Genomic DNA, 19,701 nt, shown 5'->3' with positions numbered 1-19,701 from the left:
TGCAAATCATTGTATTCCGTTTATATTTACATCTAACACAATTTCCCAACTCATATGGAAACGGGGTTTGTACATGAAGTCGGAGGAGAGGCGTGCTGTGTTTGAAATCAGCCATTGTCGCCACCGTCAATCTAAACGGAACTAATAAAAGGGGAAAATTCCAAATTGTGAGATCATTTTGATCTTATAGCACCATGTAAACTTATTTTCCTGTTTACTATTTGGCTCATTGACCAGAGCTGTGTGTTTAATATGCCTTTCTGCAAAGCCATTTGTTTGGGCAAAATAATGCTCCTACCAAATTTTCCAGACTACAGAGACTATTTATGAAGCACCCACCAAATTTGAGAATAAAAAGAACTATTTTTACATACATTAGCCGCATCAGACTATAAGCCGCAGATATATATTGGTTTGAAAGATTGCATACTTTGTTTCCAAATGGTGCCCGTCACATTGCACTAAAACGGCTAATCAAACAAGACAGAAGTCAAATCAAACAAGACAGAAGTCATTGACATGGACCCACTAGCTGCAGAATCTAGCTCTCCAGTCAGCTAAACAGACTAAAAAAACTCCACAATGACGTTTTGGTGAATGTATGAAACTGTAACAATGCAAAAAGAATGCCATTGTGAGTTATTAATACTAACACAGACACTTATAAACGTGTTAGCATATTTGCTAATTCTAACAACGCTAGCTTGATTACATTTTAATAGCACGTACAATTATGCATGAAAACACTCCTAGAGACATCACCCGGGACGCTTAAGTAAGTATGAATTGTTGTAGTTATATTGTAAAACTTACAAACTTTGCTTGGAGTGATGAATGCAGAATCCTTTCGAGCAGAAACGCTATGGACTAATATACTTTAAGCATGAAACACAAAGTACATTTTCAACTTGCAGCACCTGCAGTGAGCTAGCGAACTCGTCCAAATCGGTCATAGCCCAAACAATACCACATCTTTTCAGTGTCTCACTTGACATAATATGACAAGTATTTGTTGAATACAAAAGGTAATTAAATTTGCAGGTCGAATGTAGTGACTTTGTTTAATCCAGCAGATGATGCCATTGTGAAACAGCAACACTGTCCGTGCAGTGTCCATACAGCAAGTGAGTGTGCTACACACTCACTGAGGCGCCATTTTTTCATTGCTATTAATAAGCAAGGTAATAGTAAACAGAATGAAGGACGGGAGGTAACTCAGAGCATGACAATGAACTAAAATAAGGTGTTTTTATTTTTGGAATAAAAGAATGATACTGTTGTAGCCATTCATAAAATTGAAGAGAAGATTTTAGTCCATAAGAGAGCATTTGGTTTGGTTAATTATTTAAAAAAAATTAGTTTTGTATTTTTTTACATGACTTTTTAACGAAAACATTTTGTTAGTCATGTCATCTCTTCTGTGGCTCCCATTTTCTAGCCTCTGCACGAGGAATAGCACCAGTCACAAAGTGTGGTTGTGTTTGTACATTTCAGTGAATCCAGGTCAGAATTTGGTGACGGCTGAGGCGATGTTTTCCAAAGCCGATCGAGCCTCGGAGGAGGGGAAAGCCTGAATGGCCTCCAGAGCCTTGTTGCCATGGTAACAGCATAAATTGACTGCCGAGCTCACGCCTTTCTCCGATTTCACCGTCGCCAAAAGCTGTTAAGAGATCAAAACACACTTTAACTTGTCACGTTTGTGTCACTGGTGTTGCTCTGACACAAGCAGGCACAGCGCGAGAACAAATCTTACACAGTGAACAAAACAATAATCATGACATAAAATCGATTAAAATGACTTAGTTTTATGATGCGAAACATGCTTTTTACAATATATTGATCCTAGCTTGTAGAAGATCCAGTACAGTTCATTTTTTGTGTATGCCATTTCAATAAGACAACATGAATTTGTACAGACACAAAAAGGGAAAGGCCAAACACTCATAAAAAGTATGAGGAATGTTTAAAATACATTAAATCAGTCTGGACTAAGCACTTTAATTCACATAGTGAGTAGGATGTTGATGTTGAGGCATTTCTTATAGCGCATAAATTTAAGAGGTAAGCAAGCCCTGTGTGCATTTAATCAAAAAACTAAGAATAAAGAGCAGATTTTGAGGTTAACCTTACCTTGTCTGCATATTTAAGTTATATAATTATTTTGCACACACACTTATCACCATCTGCTTGGCAAAACATAGCCAAATGTCCAGTCATTCTTACTTCACTGCAGGCAATATGCAAGATACAAAGAATATTAGCCAGTCAGCATTCGCCTCACCAAAAACTCATAGATTTTTGGTCCAAATTTTTAAGTGAGTAAAATTATTATTATTTATTTTTTCATTGACTATCATCGTTCAAAGACACAACTTTTGCACATGGTCATGTACAGTACAGGCCAAGTTTGGACACACCTTCTCATTCAATGGGTTTTCTTTATTTTCATGACTATTTACATTGTAGATTATCACTGAAGGCATCGGAACTATGAATGAACACATGTGGAGTTATGTACTTTCCAAAAAAGGTGAAACAACTCAAAACATGTTTTGTATTCTAGTTTCTTTAAAACAGACCCCTTTGCTCTGATTACTGCTTTGCACACTCTTGGCATTCTCTCGATGAGCTTCAAGAGGTAGTCACCTGAAATGGTTTTCACTTCACAGGTGTCATAGTTTTGATGCCTTCAGTGACAATTTACAATGTTAATAGTCATAAAAATAAAAAAACGAGAGTGAGAAGGTGTGTCCAAACTTTTGGCCTGTACTGTAGGTGATGAATGGACAGCTGATCGAAATAACGAGCTTCTGGAGCAAAGTGGACGTTTAGTGTTACTCCCACAACTTTAATTTCTGACCCCAAAATACGCAGAGTCAGACTATCGATAAGACGCTTTAAAATAAAGCGGGCAAAGTATGCACAAAACCGTGTCTGAGGAGAGTCAGCCATTAAGATCTTAATAAAAGGATGAATGAAGCATTTGGTTTCCTTTTCTTCAATTTACAACATTCACACTCAATTAATGTGTTCAAAAGGTCACTACTTATAGAAACTTATATTTATTTTTTTGGTTTCCTGTCCAGTTATCCAAATGAGTGACACCTGTGGATCTATTATGTCACTTCACACAACTCAATGCAATAAATCAACATAGCAATGATCATATTAATTACATATTCTTAAGTGCAATATGACTATTCAAATTAACTGAAGATAGACAAAATTATACATAAGAGGTGTCTTTAGGCACTGTTGCAGCTGTTTTGGAAGGGGAATCTGCGTGGCACTTAAAAAAAAAAACCCAAAAAAAAACCCTGATTTTTGTTTGCTAAATCATTTTTGTGTAATCAGTATGGGTGTTCAGATAAAACTTTTTCACTTCTGATAGCAATATTGTAGCCTTGAGTGTAGCCGATGCCGAATAATCCGATACAATATCAGCAGTAATCATAGTGCATACTTTTATTATTTTGTAGTGTGGAATCTTAGAAAAGGCTTGATCAAGTGAAATAACTCGAACAGAGAACAACGGTAGGTGTGAAAAACACTAACCTATTTAACTAAATTGCAGTATAAATTTGCTTTTGGGCGATACGTAGTGGTCACAAAAATTCATTAAGGTAAGCTGATGACGCTGTCATTTGAATGATGCCGACACGCTTGTCAATTGTTTATATTGACAAATGTCATGTAATAGACCGCAATATTATTTATTAGGGAAAGTTATTAATATGTCTAACTTAGTGCTGTTAACTGCAGTGTACAGTAGCTGCTTGTTGTAAGTATACTACGATACAGTCTATTATGTTTACCGTCTTGTAAATGACTTCACTAAAATACAAGAAAAAAAAAACCTTGTGGACTTTATTGGAGGATATTTACATGTTAAATATCTGTACAGTTTTGCAATATGGACATTGCAGATGTCAACTATCTGTCCAGTTCTGCACAAGTAAACACGCTGCAGGACTGCTTCTATCCGATATCAATATCAGATCGGGACACCTCTATTAATTAGGGCCTAATGTACTTCCACAACTGGTGACGAGTTAAGGTCTAATTTCCTAAGTGCATGAATCAGGGGCTTCCAAACTTGTTCCACTGAGGGCCAAATACATAAAAATGAAAGAATGTGAGTGGTCACGTTGATATTCAGTGCAGTGCCCTCCAAAAGTATTGGAACAGTGAGTCCAATTTGTTTATTTTTGTTGTAGACTGAAAACATATGGGTTTGAAATCAAAAGATGCATATGGGACAAGAGAGCAACATTTCAGCTTTTATTTCCAGGTATTTACATCTGGATCTGACACAACGTCGAAGATAGCACCTTTTGTTTGGACCTATCTGTTTTTCATGAGAGCAAAAGTATTGTAACATGTGACTGACAGGTGTGTTTTGTTGCCCAGGTATCTCCCAATTACATTGATTATTTAAACAATAAATAGCACTGAATGTCTGAGCTCAGTTTCATATTGGGTAGGCTAGGTTTTGCCTGTGCAGACTGCATTTAGAGGTGGAACCAACAAGAAAACCAGAGAGTTGTCTATGGGTGAAAAAGAAGCAATTGTGAATCTGAGAGAAGGACAGTCAATCATAGCCATTGCACAAACATTGGTCATTGCCAGTACAACCATTTGGAATGTCCTAAAGAAGAAAGAAAACACTGGTGTACTAAGCAACAGACCACGGAAAACATCAGCAGTTGATGACAGAAACATTGTGAGAGCTATAAAGAACAACTGTTAGCGACATCAGCAACAACCTCCAGAGGGCAGGAATGAAGGTATCACAATCTATTGTTGCAGAAGACTTAATGAACAGAAGTTCAGAGGCTACACCAGAAGATGCAAACCATTAATTCGCAAGAAGAATAGGCAGGCCAGGCCAAAGGTACAGAGATGAGCCTCAAACATTCTGGGAAAAAGTTTTATGGACTGATGAGACAAAGATGAACTTCTTCCAAAGTGATGGAAAGGCGAAAATTTGGAGAAAGGATCTGCTCATGATCCCAAACATTCAAGCTCATCTGTGAAACATGGCGGAGGTAATGTCATGACTAGTAGTTAGAGGGTCCGTCCTGAGATCAGTAGGTTGTGAGTTCAAAACCCCGGCTGAGTCATACCAGAGAATCAAAAAATGGGACCCATTACCTCCCTACTTGGCACTCAGCATTAAGGGTTGGCATTGGGGGTTGAATTACCAAACATTATTCCCGGGCGCAGCCACTGCTGCTGCTCACTGCTCCCCTCACCTCCCAGGGAGTGATCAAGGGTGATGGGTCAAATGCAGAGAATAATTTGGCCACACCTAGTGTGTGTGACAATCATTGGTACTTTAACTTAACTTGGGCTTGCATGGCTTCTTCTGGGACGTCATCTTCATTAATGATGTAACACATGATGGGAGCAGCAAAATGAACTCGGAAGTGTACAGAAACATTTTGTCGGCTAATTTAAAGAAAGATGCAACCAAACTGATTGGGAGATCCTTCATCATGCAGCAAGATAACGACCCAAAACACACTGCCAAAACAAGAAAGGAGTTCATCAGGGGCAAGAAGTGGAAGGTTTTAGACTGACCAAATCAGTCTCCAGACTTAAACCTAATAGAGCATGTATTTCACCTGCTGGAGAGGAGACTGAAGGGAGTAACCCCCACAAAACAAACAACAACTGAAAGAGGCTGTGGTGAAAGCCTGGAAAAGCATCACAAAAGAAGAATGCAAACGTTTGGTGTTGTCAATGAGTCACATGCTTGATGCAGTTATTGAAAGCAAAGGATTTGCTACTAAATATTAAGTCTTATTCACTTTAATCTATTTAAAATGTATATGTTCCAATACTTTTGCTCACCTAAAAATGTTGTGATCCATTACAAATAATGCTATCTTCTAAGATATGTATCAAATACAGATGTAAATACCTGGAAATAAAACCTGAAATGTTGATGTCTTGTTTCATATTCATCTTTTGATGTCAAACCCAAATGTTTTTAGTCTACAACATAAATAAAGGAATTGGCCTCACTGCTCCAATACTTTTGTAGGGCACTGTATATATACATACATATGTACTGTACATATATATAAACTTAAAATATACAGTATTTAATTATTTAAAAACAAATTCAAATACAAATCTTTGTGTTAATAATAGTTATAAATACTGTATCAACATTTGAAACTTTTCTTCTTACCTTGTACAGTTTTGCTCCATTTTTGCTGTGTTTATTTGTTGAAATGTATTACAGCATTACTCCTTCCATGAAAACTTCTCCCCTTGTGCCCTTTACCAGCTGAAGGAGATTGTCCCACAATGCGTCTTCGAGCCTCAGTGTCTCCTCCACAAATAGGCCTTGGTAACTAATCTAGCCTGCTCTGATTTCAGACAGGACTAGATAACCCTCCCAAACACCATCCGACCCCTCTGGAGCATCCCACCTCTTTTTTTTTGCAACCCACCAATCCCCTTCTTGTCTTTTATTGCATTGACATTCAAAGTTAATTCCTTCACTTCCATCACAGTAAAATGACATGTTCTAACTTTTTTTTTTTTTAAAGAAAAGGCTTACCTTTGAATAATCAAGCTGGTTTCTTGTTTTTGCCTGATGAAAAAAAACAAGAAAGGTTAGTTAGCAGTACTTACAGCAGACCAACCAATGACACTTCCTGCATTCTGAAACTCTTATCTTGCTACATTTCATAGTGTGACAATCCATAAACATGAGTTACACTCATAGCTCACCATTAAGAGGCGCTAACTCTCAAATTGTATGAAAATTAATGGAATTAAGATCAGAGCTCACCTTCACTGTCATCTCTGGAGTAAGACGGCTGAATTTGAGGTGAGAGGACTTTTTGTGTTTTTCCTCATCAAATTGCAAATATTTATCAGTGCAGTGGTACCTCAACTTATGAGTGTATTGAAAACAGCTGTCTTTCGGCAAGGAGCAAAAATTTGACTGAAAAATGTATGCAGTCTCAACAATTAAGCAAGAGAGAAGTACAACGCAGAGAAGGATTAAAAAAAAATGTAAAGACACAGTCAGGCTACTGTTCACTGTCAACAAGACAGGAACTCACCAACTTAACTCACTATGTAGGTCCGGACGATCATGGCAAAAAAAATATTCACGATTATTTTCATTGACATTGTCATTACGATTATTTACACGATTATGCATTAATTTGGAATCATCAGTATATATTGTACTACCAAAATTCAACATTAAATATAGTTTAAAAAAAAACCCAGATATGAATTACAAATGAATAAACCTCAACGAGTGAAATAATAATAGTAATAACAGTAAATTTAAAAAACAATAAAAATATTTAAAAAAACAATAAAATCAAGTTATTCCATTTAATTGTTTTTAATTAAGTTTTTTACCTTGTACACTTATCTTACCACCGTAGTGTGTGCTTTTTGTGTCAAATAAACACATATGTTAATAAAATCCAAAAATCTTCACATTTATTAGTGTAATACATCTTTAGACAATTTTGACCAATATTTTAGGTCAAAGCATAATAATTGTGTAAATGTATCCGTAAGTGCTTTAAGTACATTATGCTTGTGTTTGGTACTTTTTTAAATGCCTTTTATTTTAATAGCGCAGTCAGACCAGATGATGACTTAAAAAAAAAAAAAAGCTAGCGCGGCCTGAACGCCCAAGTTGCGACTGCTCTCTTGTTTCTACGTTAAGCAATTGACATGTGTTGTGGGTGTATGGATTGTTCTTGATAGCTTTAGCTTCGGAGTTTATTCGCTGTTTCAAGTGACTGCCTCGACATTGTTTTTCTTAGGATGTGTTTCGCGGATGAACAAACGTTATTTTTTCCAAAGAAATGTTACTTCTCCTCACAATGACATCATTTCACTAACAGTTATGTCAATTTTTCTGATATTATTTTGCATTTATCAGCAGATTCCGTTTGACTGGCCAATTAAGGGACTCTGTCAGCGGTTACTTCATCGCGCAAATATATGTCTCAGCTTTTTTGTTGAGTTTAGTTATTATTGATTAGCGCTGTGTCAAATTAAAAGTACTAACCTGATTCCAAACTTCTAGTAGACGATCACTCACACGCTCACTCATCCATTTTACTGTTACAAGCTCCAGAATTTGTATGCACGTTGCGCGGCACAATAAACATTTTTTTTCTATTGTTACATTTTCATGATCGTCGGAAGCCATAATCGAAATCAAAATTTGATCAATTGTCCAGCCTTATCACTATGCCTTGGTAAGTCTGTAAACTCCCGCTCTTTTCACCACATACATCAGGATCATGTTATTGTATTACATTGAAAAAAGAAGGGTTAAAAAATGTTGTAAATAACTCGAGAATAACACCATTGGGATTTCCTGAACCCCAAAGACCGCATTATATCAAACTTTGAGTGTAGTTTGGGACGGCGTGGCGCAGGGGGAGAGTGGCCATGCGCAACCCGAGGGTCCCTGGTTCAATCCCCACCTAGTAACAACCTCGTCACGTCCGTTGTGTCCTGAGCAAGACACTTAACCCTTGCTCCTGATGGGTGCTAATTAGCGGCTTGAATGGCAGCTCCCTCCATCAGTGTGTGAATGGGTAAATGTGGAAGTAGTGTCAAAGCGCTTTGAGTACCTTGAAGGTAGAAAAGCGCTATACAAGTACAACCCATTTATTATTTATTTAGTTTATTCTATAGCTTTTATAAAATAGTTACTATGTAAAAGTTAGTTTTTCTTTTTAAAAGGCATGTTACATGTTAAAATTGTGCTGTTTGGGGGGGCCAAACATCAATAAAATTGATTTTAATTAATTTCAATGGGAAACAGTGATTTCAGTTTCAACTGTTTTGAGTTAAGAGCTCAGTCAGACAACCGATGTCTTCTAGACTTACACAATGGGTTTATTAACAAAACAATTGTTAACTAAAAAGGTGTGCATGGTCAGTTATAGTTTATATTGTAATTAGCCAGCTAACTCGCTGTTACACATTTGTTAACTTTTATGCTAGCAGGAAATTCCTGTTGGGGTTGGTTGTCACTTTCTCTTTGGAGACGGTCGTCACATATACTCATATAATCAAACAGAAGATTTCACTCATACAAGAGGTGCTTCCAGTTCATGCTCCCTGCTCATTTTGTGTACCTGGTGCAGTTGCTGCTGCCATCGCTCCTGGCCAACAATGTCACGGTGAAAAACCACTGGCGCGGAGCTAAAACTGAAGGCCACATGCTCTCCCAAGTTGCTCTTCACAAATGGCTGCAGGTCAGAGTGTAGCTGCGGAGAGGAAAAGTGGGGCAATTTGATAAGCCCAGTGATGATGTTTTGACTTATGCAAGTTACTTTCCAGGGACTCAATTTATAAAATTGTGCATGGATTCCAACGTAAAGAATGTAAACGCACCCACGCACACATATTACATTTATAAAAGCATGCTGCGCACACTTCTACACTCTTTTCTCATTATAAATCACATCTGCAGTGACTCCTCCCACAGTCATCCATGCATGGTCATGCTAATTATATCATGAATATGCTAACAATTTCAAAAGCAATATTTGACCAATCATAGTGCCTGCTCTACCGTGACTGAGAACTGTTGGTGGGATGAAGAATACATATTTCTATTTTAGCCTTTTTGACAAGTTTTTGTCTGAATAATTTATTCATTATCAAAATGTATTTATTTTGTCAAATAATGCAAAACAAAGATTCTGCTGCATGACACAAGTACCATGAGCAATAGTTCAAGCTCTTGTGCACATAAGATGATTCTTGGCACAAAAAAATTGCTTTTTGCCCAGTTGTTTATCTTGTAAAAATATTGGTGTGGTAGTAATAATACTATACATTACATAGTGCAGTGGTTCTCAAATGGGGGTACGCATACCCCTGCGGGTATTTGAAGGTATGCCAAGGGGTACGTGATATTTTTTAAAAATATTCTAAAAACAGCAACAATTCAAAAATCCTTTATAAATATATTTATTGAATAATACTTCATTCAAGAAAATATGAATGTAAGTTCATAAACTGTGAAAAAAAATACAACAATGCAATACTCAGTGTTGACAGCTAGTTTTTTTGCGGATATTAAATAAATTCCATAAATATTGATGTTAAAGATTTCTTTTTTTGAGAAGAAATGTTAAAAATAAGTTCATGAATCCAGATGAATCTCTATTACAATCCCCGAAGAGGGCACTTTAAGTTGATGATTACTTCTATGTGTAGAAATCTTTATCTATAATTGAATCACTTGTTTATTTTTCAACAAGTTTTTAGTTATCTTTATATCTTTTTTTCCAAATAGTTCAAGAAAGACCACTACAAATGAGCAATATTTTGCACTGTTATACAATTTAATAAATCAGAAACTGATGACATTGTGCTGTATTTTACTTCTTTATCTCTTTTTTTCAACCAAAAAATGCTTTGCTCTGATTAGGGGGTACTTGAATTAAAAAATGTTCACAGGGGGTACATCTCTGAAAAAAGGTTGAGAACCACTGACATAGTGGATGTGTGTATGCAGCATGTCTCCGTGAAGGTTGCCTACATATGTGGTCCTTTCCAAGGTTTCTCATAGTCATCATGGTCGACGTCCCACTGGGGTGAGTTTTTCCTTGCCCTTATGTGGGCCCTATCGAGGATGTTGTTGTGGTTTGTGCAGCCCTTAGAGGCACTTGTGATTTAGGGCTATATAAATAAACATTGATTGGTTGATTGATTGATTGATTTCCTAAAATCAAAACTAAATAATGTGCAGCTATCTATATTTTAAAGTTTTTAGTCTTAAAAAACAAGTGAGGTCACACATTAAGTAAAATACTTCATGACCCATTTAAACATTGTTAGGCCATTTCATTAAAAATATCAAAATAAACAATACTTCAATGGCCAACCATATCATAAGTGCATATCTGCATTAATGCAGCTTTATATCTCGACATTTAGGCTCTAACAAATAAATATACAATATATACAAAATTAGGGAAATACTTCAATTGTGAAATATATGTGTTATGTATTTGTGAAATACTGTGTATTGTTTATTTTATCGTACATATTTGTTTTTTCATGCGAGTATGAGCTTTATATCCACCATCAGGCGTCACTGATTCCCGTGTCTGAAAAACTTTGCGTAAGCTTTACGCATGGTGAAGAGGTGTACAGGAATATGCAACATGTTCCGCAAAGTGTCATGATTTGTCGTGACGGTTTGATATTTAATTAAGTATTGGAGAGAACTGTGAGAACTCTGAAACGTCAAACTAACCTTATGGCCAAGAGACAGGTGTTTGCCGTACTTGTAGGCCAATCTTTGGGACATGCTGTCGTGTTGTGCCAGCTCCATGGCAGCTTGGCAACTCTTAGCCAACAGCGCCCCGTGAGAAAGGAATGTCTGCTCCTCCCATGTTACAGTGTCAACACCAGCGATGATACTATTGTCCTACAAAAGACATGGACGACACGTTTTCACTGTCCGACAATGATCAAAGGTAACACGGCTTTGACAGACTGTTCATGCCAGTGGTGCTGATTACACACTACCTAGTATTTATTTTATACACTACACAAAAACATCAATCAATTATTAATACCCAAAATTCATAGTATACGTTACACCCTCTGTTCGCGTTCACTGCAGTTCGTCCTCTGTACATTCAGGTTCAAAAAGATAAAGTTGTGAATCCTCATTTGTCCAAAAATAGTGGTCATTTGTTGTCTGTTACCAAGTCTGCCATGAATAGAACCCACTTATGTTTGTTTCCGGAAGTAGAAACAAACATTTGTTGCCAGAAGTCGGAAGCGCACTGCTATGGAAAGAAGTTCCGGTAATGGAAAATTTTACCAAAATACGGTAAACATTGAACCTATTACAGCATGTATTGTTATGAACATGTCTGTTACTACATTTTATATAGACTTGCAGCGTGTATATAAAACATTTATGGAGGGTTTTGAAGTTGTTTTGGAGAGCTTTGAAGACTACAACGGTGACTTTTGCAAGCGTGTTTTATCATCCTTAGGATCCTAAAAAAAGACGTGTATTCTTGTCTCCTATAATGATTGTGAACGAAAGGCAAAATACCAAAAAAAGGCAATTTCTCTTTAACACCTCCCTTTCATACAGATGATTATAATTTTTAATCTCGAGCCATTTTCAATGGCCTTATATTCTTTATATTTGCAGACTTACAGGTTTGACCTGCTCGATTACAAAGAGAATTGCCCAAACTTGATGTTTTTTTTGCTTTGCGACAATGTAAAAGGTTATGATAACTGAAAAATACACTTAGCAAAAACAACACAAATATATCAATTGGTATACAAAAACACTTCTTTAATCATTCGGGACTGGTGTTTTGTCTCCTTTAAACATGAATCAATCACACCGTCAAAATGCAACACGTTATATTAACGCCTTTTCTGTCAATCATAAAAAACCCACAACTTATGAATACAAATGTTATTTTCATGTAACTACTCAGCAAAATAGGCCTCCAACATTATTGAAAAGTCAAATCTCAGCATTTGCATAACGGGGGTTTTGGGGTTATGTTATTATAATTGATTCCTTCCTGCGTGCTTGCCACGTTGTGCAAGTCTCTTTAGCCCAAAACCACATAAACTGTATGAGTCAGGTGGATATATACCGTTTGTAGTATAGTGCAGATCATAATTCAAGAGAAATTCCAGGCTTGAAGGTCTAAAGATTCATGGATGCAGGATTATCAGACCTTACTGTAATAACTTATTTTGGACATTTTTGTAATCACAATAGCCCCTTCCAGGTGGCCAAACAGGAAGTCACTTTGTGCACCTTTTACTGCAGAGTAACTTGACCATGGATGGGCAAACTACGGCCCAGTGGCCTTGTCCGGCCCGTTGGTCTTTTTAATCCGGACCGCCAAATATTAGAACAAATTTAAGCAAAGATATGTTTGAGAATTACCACAACAAAACTGACACTAGACTTTGACACATTGGCAAAAAAAATGGTTATTAACAATACTGCTCCCACTGAAAGTGAATGTAACTGTTAACCCTGTAATACATACTTGCCAACCTTGAGACCTCCGATTTCGGGAGGTGGGGGGTGTGGTCGGGGTTGGGCGAGGGGTGTGGTTCGGGGCGGTGCTTTGTTAAGAGAGGAGGAGAATATTTACAGCTATCCATCCATCCATTTTCTACCGCTTATTCCCTTTGGGGTCGCGGGGGGCGCTGGTGCCTATCTCAGCTACAATCGGGGAGAAGGCGGGGTACACCTTGGACAAGTCGGAACCTCACCGCAGTATGTGTAGAAATCTTTATTTATAATTGAAACACTTGTTTATTTTTTCAAGTTTTTAGTTATTTTTATATCTTTTTTTCCAAATAGTTCAAGAAAGACCACTACAAATGAGCAATATTTGTGCACTGTTATACAATTTAATAAATCAAAAACTGATGACATAGTGCTGTATTTGACTTCTTTATCTTTTTTTTTTCCAACCAAAAATGCTTTGCTCTGATTAGGGGGTACTTGAATTAAAAAATGTTAACAGGGAATACATCTCTGAAAAAAGGTTGAGAACCACTGCTCTAAAAGCCGTAGATGTTATTGTCACATATGCATGCACAGTAGATGGCAGTATTGTCTTGTTTAAGAGTGTCCCAACATTGCTATTTACGGCAGACAAACTGCTTTACGGTGGACGAAAACGTGACTGCTATTGTTGTGTGTTGTTGCTGCCCTGGGAGGACGTTAATGAGACTGCCTAACAATAAACCCACAAAAGAAACCAAGAACTCCCCCTCGATCATTCTACAGTTATAACGTCATTGGGCAGGCACTCTGTTTATATTGTGGGAAAGCGGACATGAAAACAGGCTGTAGACACGTCACTCGGGTCCGCATGGAGCCGGAGGGGGCGTGGCCTCCAGCTCCGCCTGAATTTCGGGAGATTTTCGGGAGAAAATTTGTCTCGGGAGGTTTTCGGGAGAAGCGCGGAATTTTGGGAGTCTCCCGGAAAATCCGGGAGGGTTGGCAAGTATGCTGTAATACCATGTTTGTGTTTCTTTGTGGTTTTGATATGATATTGTTGAAAATAGATGTTTGGGAAGTCTACTAGGAGTTCCAAAAGATATGATATGATTTGAAATGCATCATGTGTTCGCCCGGCCAGTCTGTCAAATTTCATGTGGCCCCTGAGCCAAAAAGTTTGCCCACCCCTGAACTACACACTAGTAAGCAAGCAACTAAGCGATAAAGTGAAAGTTTACTAAACAACAATTTCAATTTTTCATAAAAATGACTCTCTTAGTTCTACTGTATTATCTTAGATTGTAGTCGTCATCTCATAGACAAAGGACTATGTTCTAGTTCGGCTTGCCAAAAGGAACATTTCCTAGTATCACTGCTTACATGTTCCTTCCATTGACTATTAATAAAGGCAGTTTGTTGTACCTCAGTGTTGTTAGAATTCTCAGAGTAGACTCCTTGAACTAAATCACCAATGGCACTGGAGATCAGTTCAACGACCTGTGGAACAAAACAAAAACATAAAGCAGACATTTAGGTTAAAATGTTAGCATTTTAACAGACCCAACAATGTTATTATGGTTTGTGAAGCCCTTTTAGGAATTTGTAATTAGGGGCTATGTAAAAAAAACTTTGCTTGATTGATTGATTACCGCCCCAACATTCCAAAAACAATCCATAGCTGAGGGAAAAGACATAGGCCAAGGAAATACAAATGAAATGGAAACAAGCGGAATGATTTCTTGATTAGAAAAAAAACTTTGAGAGGGACAAGCTTTAGAAAATGGATGGATTGTGTTTGGTTGCTTCAATGACTTGTTTAATGAGTAAAATACATGGACATTGTTTCCACAAGACCAAGCCAATAGAGCGTACATGAGAGCAGTACATTCATTCGTGACACAGGTCGTACTGCGGGTGATATGGCCTTCGTGTATGTGGCAGGAACAGCAGACACAGGGTTGGTTCAAAGAAAAACAATGGCTCGGTGGAAAGAGATCACAGGTCCCAAAGTTTTGCGATGATTTAACAGTTAAAAAGACAGACGTCATGGCAAAATGTTTGCGCTGTCAAACGGAGCTGGCATTTTCCAATAGCACTACATCAATGATACAGGACATTATGTGAAAGCATCTTGCATATTTAAGAGTAGCAAACAAGCAGAAACACGTATATTTTGGCACCTAACAACTATATGTTTGATTTACATAACAAATGTTTGAATGAATGTGAGTGTGAATGTTGTTTGTCTATCTGTGTTGGCCCTGCGTTGGCCCGTGTGCAGCTGAGATAGGCTCCAGCACCCACCGCGACCCCGAAAGGGACAAGCGCTTGAAGATGGATGGATGGATGTTTTATTTAAACACATGGCGGCATGTTAGGACCTGGTAGCATCTAACGTTTGAATGTTAATGCTACCGAGTTGTTTGTTGAAAATTTAAACCCCACTCCTACAATTAATCTTTTTTTAAATGTGTATGTGTTAAATACATTGTACAGTGTATTTAACACAGTGGTTCTCAACCTTTTTTCAGTAATGTACCCCCTGTGAACATTTTTAATTCAAGTACCCCCTAATCAGAGCAAAGCATTTTTGGTTGAAAAAAAAGAGATAAAAAGGTAAAATACAGCACTATGTAATCAGTTTCTGATTTATTAAATTGTATAACAGTGCAAAATATTGCTCATTTGTAGTGGTCTTTCTTGAACTATTTGGGAAAAAGGTTAAAAATGACTAAAAACTTGCTGAAAAATAAACAAGAGATTCAATTATAAATAAAGATTTCTACTCATAGAAGTAATCATCAACTTAAAGTGCCCTCTTTGGGGATTGTATTAGAGATCCATCTGGATTCATGAACTTAATTCTGAACATTTCTTCACAAAAACATCAATACTTATGGAAAATGTCCACCAAAAAAATCTAGCTGTCAACACTGAATATTGCATTGTTGCATTTCTTTTCACAGTTTATGAATTAATATTCATATTTTGTTGAAATATTATTCAATAAATATATTTAAAAAGGATTTTTGAATTGTTGCTATTTTTAGAATATTTTTGTAAAATCTAACGTGCCCCTTGGCATATCTTCAAGTACCCCCAGGGGTACACATACCCCCATTTGAGAACCACTGATTTAACACATGTAATTGATAACTATATTTTTGATGTATAGGTTGTTTTTGGGGGGAGTTGGTGTTGCTGGTGGTGATAAACCAGTATTGTGACCCTGTTTGCTTACATACACTTTGTTATGTGTGTACATTAACACACCTATGTATGCTAACCTGTGCAATAATACCTGCACACACACACACGCACGCACACCGTGTGTGCAAAATAAGTGCAATAGGGCAATGTGCAATTTACACCAGCACTTTACAAACTAGTAATTTAGCACTTTGTAATGGGCAATGTGCAATTCTCTTCTTGTGTATCCTAACACTTTAGCACTTAAGCATACTTACATTTAAATCCATCTTTCGATGGTCATTTAAATGCTGGTCTGTTATTAGTAATTTGGTTTATTGTTTAATTTTTTTGTAGTCCTACTGTGCTTTATATTATTAATGTTTTATTGTTGTCTATGGTCTTGTTGTTCTGTTGTTCGGTGCTCTCCTGTTCTTAGAGTTTGGCATTAATTGCCGCAGGGAAGAAAGATGGAAATTAGCCACAGGCTAATCTTCCATATTTACACTTGTGTGCTCATCAATGTGTACTGTCCCTGTTTTAATAATGCAGTCAAAGTCATAGTGCAGTGGTGAATAGAATACAATGATGACAAAGTGAACGGGAGGTAGTACACTCATATTGACGGATTAGTTCCAAAGTTAAATTATAGCAAAAGGTCTGACACTGTGACTCTTTAGCGATCATCAGACTAATTGCCTCTTAGGTTGTTTTGGCGTACAGTGATTTGTAACACCTGCCGCAGGGGAGGAGTTTGAACAGTTTGTGTTATATATTGCAGTCTCTTGCGATAACAATATAAATCCCAATATATTACAATTTAAAAACAGGGGTTACAAAAGCTCCTAATTTAGCTGTAGATGTATGCAGAATCTGGTATTTTCTCAAAAATATTATTAATCTACTTTTAAATTAACTTTTAATATATTTTAATATCAGAGTGACTTTTTGTCGTAAAATGGTTGTATTTAAAGTTAAAGTTAAAGTACCAATAATTGTCACACACACACACACACTAGGTGTGGTGAAATTTGTCCTCTGCATTTGACCCATCACCCTTGATCACCCCCTGGGAGTGAGGGGAGCAGAGGGCAGCAGAGGTGCCGTGCCCGGGAATCATTTATGGTGATTTAACCCCCAATTCCAACCCTTGATGCTGAGTGCCAAACAGGGAGGTAATGGGTCCCATTTTTATAGTCTTTGGTATGACTCGTCCGGGGTTTGAACTCACAACCTATTGATCTCAGAGCGGACACTCTAACCACCAAGGCCACTGGGTAGTGGCCTAGTAAGAAGTACACTTCTTTTAAAATTTATTCAATGCTTGCTCCCCAGTTGTTTGGATATTTCACATGAGTTTTGGGTGTTGATCCAATACTATGTAGTTACAGTGGGCGGTGTTGCCCAGACTCCTCTCTGAGCTGCTACCTTACCGTGGTAGAGGAGTTTGCGTGTCCCAATGATCCTAGGAGCTATGTTGTCTGGGGGCTTTCATTCCCCCTGGTAGGGTCTCCCAAGACAAACAGGTCCTAGGTGAGTGATCAGACAAAGAGCAGCTCAAAGACTTCTATGGAATTACAACAAAATGAACTCAGATTTCCCTCGCCCGGACGCGGGTCACCGGGGCCCCACTCTGGAGCCAGGCCCGGAGTTGGGGCACGATGGCGAGCGCCTGGTGGCCGGGCCTGTCCCCATTGGGCCCGGCCGGGCACAGCCCGAAGAGGCAACGAGGGTCATCCCTCCAATGGGCTCACCTGGTGGTGAGTTGGCTGCGATGGTGGGGGAGGATGCCGGACAGACCTGGCAGGCCCAAGCGCATTGTGAGGGTCTGCTGGGAACGTCTGGCAGAGTCTCCTGTCAGAGAGAGTTTCAATTCACACCTCCGGGAGAACTTTGAACATGTCACGAGGGAGGTGTGGGACATTGAGTCCGAGTGGACCATGTTCCGAACCTCAATTGTCGAGGCGGCTGATTGGAGCTGTGGCCGCAAAGTTGTTGGTGCCTGTCGTGGCGGTAATCCCAGAACCCGTTGGTGGACACCAGCAGTGAGGGATGCCGTCAAGCTGAAGAAGGAGTCCTATCGGGTTCTTTTGGCTCATGGGACTCCGGAGGCAGTGGACGGGTACCGACGGGCCAAGCGGTGTGCAGCTTTAGCGGTCGCGGAGGCAAAAACTCGGACATGGGAAGAGTTCGGGGAAGCCATGGAAAACGACTTCCGGACGGCTTCGAAGCGATTCTGGACCACCATACGCCGCCTCAGGAAGGGGAAGCAGTGCACTATCAACACCGTGTATGGTGCGGATGGTGTTCTGCTGACTTCGACTGTGGATGTTGTGGATCGGTGGAGGGAATACTTCGAAGACCTCCTCAATCCCACCAACACGTCTTCCTTTGAGGAAGCGGTGCCTGGGGAATCTGGGGTGGACTCTCCTATTTCTAGGGCTGAGGTCGCTGAGGTAGTTAAAAAGCTCCTCGGCGGAAAGGCCCCGGGGGTGGATGAGATCCGCCTGGAGTTCCTTAAGGCTCTGGATGCTGTGGGGCTGTCTTGGTTGACAAGACTCTGCAGCATCGTGTGGACATCGGGGGCGGTACCTCTGGATTGGCAGACCGGGGTGGTGGTTCCTCTCTTTAAGAAGGGGGACCGGAGGGTGTGTTCCAACTATCGTGGGATCACACTCCTCAGCCTTCCCGGTAAGGTTTATTCAGGTGTACTGGAGAGGAGGCTTCGCCGGATAGTCGAACCTCGGATTCAGGAGGAACAGTGTGGTTTTCGTCCTGGTCGTGGAACTGTGGACCAGCTCTATACTCTCGGCAGGGTTCTTGAGGGTGCATGGGAGTTTGCCCAACCAGTCTACATGTGCTTTGTGGACTTGGAGAAGGCATTCGACCGTGTCCCTCGGGAAGTCCTGTGGAGAGTGCTCAGAGAGTATGGGGTACCGGACTGTCTTATTGTGGCAGTCCGCTCCCTGTATGATCAGTGTCAGAGCTTGGTCCGCATTGCTGGCAGTAAGTCGGACACGTTTCCAGTGAGGGTTGGACTCCGCCAAGGCTGTCCTTTGTCACCGATTCTGTTCATAACTTTTATGGACAGAATTTCTAGGCGCAGCCAAGGCGTTGAGGGGATCCGGTTTGGTGGCCACGGGATTAGGTCTCTGCTTTTTGCAGATGATGTAGTCCTGATGGCTTCATCTGGCTGGGTTCTTCAGCTCTCACTGGATCGGTTCGCGAAGCGACTGGAATGAGAATCAGCACCTCCAAGTCCGAGTCCATGGTTCTCGCCCGGAAAAGGGTGGAGTGCCATCTCCGGGTTGGGGAGGAGACCCTGCCCCAAGTGGAGGAGTTCAAGTACCTAGGAGTCTTGTTCACGAGTGGGGTAAGAGTGGATCGTGAGATCGACAGGCGGATCGGTGCGGCGTCTTCAGTGATGCGGACGTTGTATCGATCCGTTGTGGTGAAGAAGGAGCTGAGCCGGAAGGCAAAGC

General features: G+C 39.3%; 1 protein-coding gene across 2 annotated transcripts in view; it reads right to left on the bottom strand.

Annotated features, from left to right (window-relative positions):
* Window positions 1-1,234: 1,234 nt before the first annotated feature.
* pdss2 (prenyl (decaprenyl) diphosphate synthase, subunit 2) overlaps window positions 1,235-19,701 on the bottom strand; it is a 72,371-nt gene continuing 53,904 nt past the window's right edge. For both annotated transcript variants that reach the window (XM_061895747.1, XM_061895748.1), the window contains 5 exons: window positions 14,453-14,527; window positions 11,279-11,452; window positions 9,144-9,275; window positions 6,575-6,607; window positions 1,235-1,660 (listed from right to left, as the gene is read on the bottom strand). In XM_061895747.1, coding sequence (XP_061751731.1) covers window positions 1,505-1,660; window positions 6,575-6,607; window positions 9,144-9,275; window positions 11,279-11,452; window positions 14,453-14,527 — 570 coding nt within the window. In that variant the 3' untranslated portion in view covers window positions 1,235-1,504. The remainder of the gene's footprint in view (window positions 1,661-6,574; window positions 6,608-9,143; window positions 9,276-11,278; window positions 11,453-14,452; window positions 14,528-19,701) is intronic.

This window comes from Nerophis ophidion, linkage group LG03, assembly GCF_033978795.1.
Source record: "Nerophis ophidion isolate RoL-2023_Sa linkage group LG03, RoL_Noph_v1.0, whole genome shotgun sequence".
Lineage (NCBI taxonomy): Eukaryota > Metazoa > Chordata > Actinopteri > Syngnathiformes > Syngnathidae > Nerophis > Nerophis ophidion.
The sequence above is the reverse complement of the archived record's forward strand: the minus strand, read 5'-3'. Positions and strand labels throughout refer to the sequence as shown.